This window comes from Macadamia integrifolia, unplaced genomic scaffold, assembly GCF_013358625.1.
Source record: "Macadamia integrifolia cultivar HAES 741 unplaced genomic scaffold, SCU_Mint_v3 scaffold2281, whole genome shotgun sequence".
In the NCBI taxonomy this organism is placed as follows: Eukaryota; Viridiplantae; Streptophyta; class Magnoliopsida; order Proteales; family Proteaceae; genus Macadamia; species Macadamia integrifolia.
In genome coordinates, this window is record NW_024868610.1 from 14,958 (window position 1) to 20,404 (window position 5,447).

At 38.1% G+C, this 5,447-nt stretch overlaps 1 protein-coding gene across 1 annotated transcript in view; it reads left to right on the top strand.

Annotated features, from left to right (window-relative positions):
• Nucleotides 1–880: 880 nt before the first annotated feature.
• Nucleotides 881–5,447, top strand: part of LOC122066173 (SUN domain-containing protein 1-like) — a 23,873-nt gene continuing 19,306 nt past the window's right edge. The window contains exon 1 of the mRNA XM_042629988.1: nt 881–2,253. Within this exon, the coding sequence (XP_042485922.1) occupies nt 1,183–2,253 (1,071 nt within the window). The 5' untranslated portion in view covers nt 881–1,182. The remainder of the gene's footprint in view (nt 2,254–5,447) is intronic.

Consider the following 5,447-nt stretch of genomic DNA (forward strand, 5'->3'; position numbering starts at 1 on the left):
TCGATCTCTTCGGATTTCTGCACCTGGTTGCCTTACCTTGTAGCCCACAGAGAGTGAAAAAGTTTATATTTTTTCAGAGATGAAGGCACAGAGGAGGAGGGAGAAGAGATCAAGAAAGAAAGGGAACGAGAGTGAGAGAAAGAGAAAGAGAAAGAGAAAGAGAACGAGAAAGAGAAAGAGAGAGAGAGATCTTCGTTTACCTTGAAGATGGTAGATCGAAGATGGTAGACAAGAAAATTTGTACCGAGCAGAGCTTCTCGCCTCTCGCCTCCTTCTCGCCTCTCGCCTCCTGCAGGTGAAAATGGGGTTAGGGTTCCTTGAAACATAACAAAGTTATGTTTTGAGGGTAATTTTCCCATTTACCCTTCATAACTTATAAGTGATACCTATTTCGGCGCCTTTTGCTCAGAATGAATTCTAAAAGTGAAAAGTAAGTATTTTATGCTCTAAAAAATGGATTCAAAAGTCTCATAAGTGCCCGGTTCATTTCAAAAAAACAAGAAATTGAACCGGACTTTTCATACAGGTTTTACCTCATTTCTATTTCAAAAAAATAAAAAAACATAAGAACCCATTTTTTAGAATGTTACGGTACAGAACCTTATTGTAGTATTGGGGAACCTTTCCCACGTATACACAGCTTGAGGCCATCCGTGGCTGTCAGGTCCCACCAGTAGACTCAAAATGACAAAATTTATATATCCAAGGCAAAAAAGGTAAAGTTGTCCAGACGAAAAAAAAAAAAAAAGGTTGTTACTTTCCCAAAAAGATTCCTCACTACATTCGCGCTCAGCCTCGTCGTTTGGGAAACGCGAATTTGAAATAAAGCAAACACCCTCTTAACTGTTTACAACCCACTATAAATACAGATTTACACCCTCTGCCATTGTTCTCGCTCTGGAATCTCAGGCAGAGCCTCTCGTCCCTGTTACTCCTTTCCTCCTCTCTCTCTCTCTCTCTCTCGTTCCCTTTCTCTTGGCTTCACTTCTCACTCGGGGTTCTTCTTTGATAGATTCTTGAATTTTTTGGGGTTTTCTGATTCATCTTGGTGTTCAAATTCCTCTGTTGGCATCTGGGTTATCAGGTTTTGATTTTCATATCTGTTTCTTGGCATTGTTTTTTTAGTTCGTTGGGTTTCTGTGGGTTCGAGAAGTTGCAGTCATAAGATTAGAGAGTGAAAAGATGTCTGCGTCGACCGTCGCGATCAATGCGAATCCGGCGGTCAATAGTGGCCCTTCATTGGCTTTGGGTTCTAAGCCGAATGCGAGGAGAAGGGGCATCGTTGTTGCAGAGAAGAAATTGAGTATCGAAATGGTTGGTGAAGATGGAGTATCCGAAGCCGGGAATGGCGGTGAGAAGTTTTCTGGTGGGAAGGATCTCAGCCATTCGATTAGGGGTGAGATGGTTCTTGAGAGACCCAAAGATTTGTTGCAGGCGAAGAAGAATTTGATTAATTCCACTATTTCACCGAGGCGTACCAGGAAGGTGGTTTTGAAACCGGAGAAATATTGGTGGCAGAAAGGGTTAAGTAGTTTGATTTGGAATTTGTTGTCTCTTCTTATTGTGTTAGTTCTTGCTCAACTGACGTGGAAAGCTTACAAGTCTGAGGATAGTGCAATTGGTCGATTGGGTATTTCGGATTTGGAAGGAAGGATTGCAGAGGTTGAGAAGTTTGTGAAGACGACCACGAAAATGATGCAGGTTCAGGTTGAGGTTGTGGGTCGAAAACTGATAAAAGTGGAAGAGAAAGGAACAATACTTGAGAATGAAATGAAGAAACTGGTGGATAGGACTGAAGGCATGGACAGGTCTTTGGGTGAGTTGATGGCTGCTGGTATTATTCCTAAAGAAGATTTTGATCGGTTTGTGGATGAGTTGAAGAAGAGTGGAAGCCCTGAAGAGAGTGGTAAAGATTGGGGTTTGGATGACATTAGGGCCATGGCTAGAGCGATTGTGACAGCTGAGATTGAAAAGCATGCGACAGATGGGCTTGGAAGGGTAGACTATGCATTGGCCTCTGGTGGAGGTGTGGTGGTAAGACATTCAGAGCCCTACTTTCCTGGTAAGGTCCGGAGTTGGTTTTCTGCAACGACAAGCCGAATTGGGGTTCATAGTGATGCACAGAAGATGTTGCAGCCAAGTTTTGGAGAGCCTGGGCAGTGTTTTCCTTTATCTGGAAGCAGTGGGTGGGTTGAGATCAGGCTGAGAACTGCAATTGTGCCGGAGGCTATTACCCTTGAACATGTTGCTAAGGTGATGTTTCTTCCCCGAAAGTGTTTCTTGGTCTTCATTTTGTTTCTCCTCCAAATGTTCTTGCTTTAAAATTTCTTGGTTTTGTGCTACGTTAATTTTTAATTCTCTTGCATTATATTTTTGATCTTTCTACTGCACATTTGTCTATGCTGTCTCTCCTTAATTTACATGTGAAATAGTAAAGTCCATCTATCAAAAGACGCATACTCTGATCAATATTTGAATTTGATTCATTAATCATTGTTTTAGTAACACCAGTTGGGAAAAATGGGTTTGTAATCATATAGTTCCGAAATCCTATGCTTTGAATTTTGATATTATAAGATAGGCATTGTATGTCTCCATGATGAGTCCATTTAAATTTTTACATAGCCATTATTTTTAAGATCCGAACTTCATGTAATCAAATAAGCATGCTTATACAATGGATTTTTTTTTTTTCCTTTGTCAAGTTCTCAGATCAACTCATCTAAAACTTTAACTTTTTAGGTTTGGCAATATGGATTATGTTCCATTTCACTGTGTGGAGGGCCATATGTCTTTTTTCACTCCTTCAATTTGATTCATTATAACCTTACTTCAACTTCCATATTACAGATAGTTGGCCTTGCTTATTTATGAGCTAACCATCAAATTTGATTTGATTCATTGTAGCCTTTCTTCAACTTCCATATTACAGATAGTTGGCCTTGATTATTTATGGGCTAACGATCAACTTTGATTTTCTCTCATCTTAACTCCTACCAAGGTTTGAGGTCTTGGTTTCGCCACTCGTTTTGCCCAGGTTGGAACCGAGAACTGGGCGAGATCTTGATGAGATCTGGTATTTTTTTCCAGGACAAGTCGGGATGGGTTTCGGTGACCATAAGGCTAAGTTAGCCCTTGAAGCTTGTTATCTAGCCTATTTTAGGCCTTCTAAACGCAGTGAAAACATTAGATTTTTAAAAATCAGACTCAAAATGATACTTTGACTTCAGACTCTAGGCTGTTAGTCAATGGTGTAGGTGACCTCTACCCTAGGCCATTCCACACTATATCTAGGTGGGTAGTTCTTGAGAATTTTTCTTTTAAATTTTTTACCTACAAGTGTTCTTGAGAAAAATCCAAAAGTTGATGTTGAAGTGTCAATCTTCAATCTCCTAGGATTAATATTGATGTTGAGGCAGTTCAGGTGAGATTTGGCAAAAAGGAACTCGAAAAACCTTAGTTGGGAGGATTTTCTTCACTTCTGAGTTCTGAGTAAAGACGGGCGATATCTTGGTGAATTGGTGAGATCACGAGTCGAAATAGGGTATAAAACCCTTTAAAAATTAGGCCTCGAGTTGAACCGAAATCAAAACATGAACTGAGATCTCAGTCAAGTTATTGTCATTTTTACATATTTCTTGTCATCTCGACTCGGTAAAAAAAAAAAAAAAAAAAAAAAAAAAGAGAGAGAGAGAGAGAGAGATCTTGGTCGCGAAACCTTGAACTATGTCTCATTTTCATCCCATGCCTAAGTTACTGGAACGTGTTCTGTTTCATTCTGTCACTTAGCATTCATCCATCTCAACATCACACTGCAGTTGTTCTCCATTTATGGACGTGTTACTCTTTGGTGGTTTGGTATTCTGCTCCATATTGCTTGTTTAATGGCTGTCCCCCACCCCCAACCATTAAAAAAAAACACTATATCAACCACTACAACTAATGTTGCTAGTCCATTCAAAGTCCTCTAAATCTGTATTCACACTCAAAAAGAGATCCTGGCTATTGACAATCATACTAGAAAATTAAAGGTCCTGAATAGATATCATTTACTTTGAACTAGGTGATTAGAAGGTTGTTGGGAGCCAATTCTATCCAAACAACTAAACAGAAAATATGCAACCTTAACCAACTCAGAAAGTGGGTGAGTTGAATTATTTGATGTTTGATTGATCTGAGGCATCAAACTTTATGATATGCGAGGTCTCCCCACCTCGTGCCCCTCAAAATAAAAAAAGATTTCCTTTAATTACTTTTGAAATTTGGAAGTACCCATGTTAAAGGTCTCAAATTTAATTGTAGCATGGATTTTGACAGTGAATAGGAAATCTTTGTTTTCTGACTGAGATGCTTTGGATGCTATTCCCCACTTGTGTTTTGAACTGGAAGCTGCTGCTATTTTTAGGAGACAGCTGGATGGTTAGATCTCAGTTGTCTCAATGAAGGCATCTAATGGTTACCTGATCTGCTATCTTGCTTCTCTTAAAGAGTCTTCAATTGGGTTCAGCACTTATAATGCTGCACTAGTTTGGATTGGGTCTGATTTGGTTCTACTGTGAATTAGTTTCGGGTCCAATCCAGTCCCTGCGGACCAGTTTAATTGTTGGGCCCGATGGTTAGACGGATAAGAGGTATTATTGTATTTCTGTTTTAGTAGTTTGATTAGATAAGGTTTATCCAAGTTGTGGAACCCAGTTTGAAGGAGTTTTATAGACTTGTAGTTTTTCAAGTTCCTAGAAATTATGAATTATATCACAATTTCTGTTCTAGAGTTCCTAATTTTTAGGAATCATCATCTGCAGTAGGTCGTTGGTCAAGTTTAAATAGTCCTTTTCTTTATTATTTTATTGTAATGGTTTTTATGTGACTCTTTGTTGCATCCTGCGTATGGGATTTTTAGATAGAGTTTAAGTATCTGCAGCAGGTCGTAGGTTAAGTTTAAGAATCCTTTTCTTTATTATTTGTTGTAATATGGGTATAAGGGTAAATCAGTCCTTAAGGATATTAATGTACCTGTAAAATCACTTGGTATAAACAAAGGGGCTGTCAGACAGACCAAGCATTCCTCATATTTGATCATTATTTTATTGTAGTACCAAAAACAAAAAGAAAAAAATCATTATTTTATTGTAATAGTTGGCTGGAAATAGGATTAAATGTTCCATTCCTGTTAGAAATCTGTTTTCTTTGTTTATTTAAGTTTCCATGTTACTAGATGACTCTTTGTTGCATCCCGCGTATGGGAGTTTTAGATAGAGTTTATTTATTTATTTTATTTTAATTCTTAGTAATTTGGCAAGTACTAGAGAAGATTAGTGTTTCAAGTACATATATGGACACAATTAAGGATATGTATGTTTACCAAAAAAAAAAAAAAAAAAAAAAAAAAAAAAAAAAAAAAAAAAAAAATAAAAAAGGGAAGAAACTTATGACTTGACTCAAATACT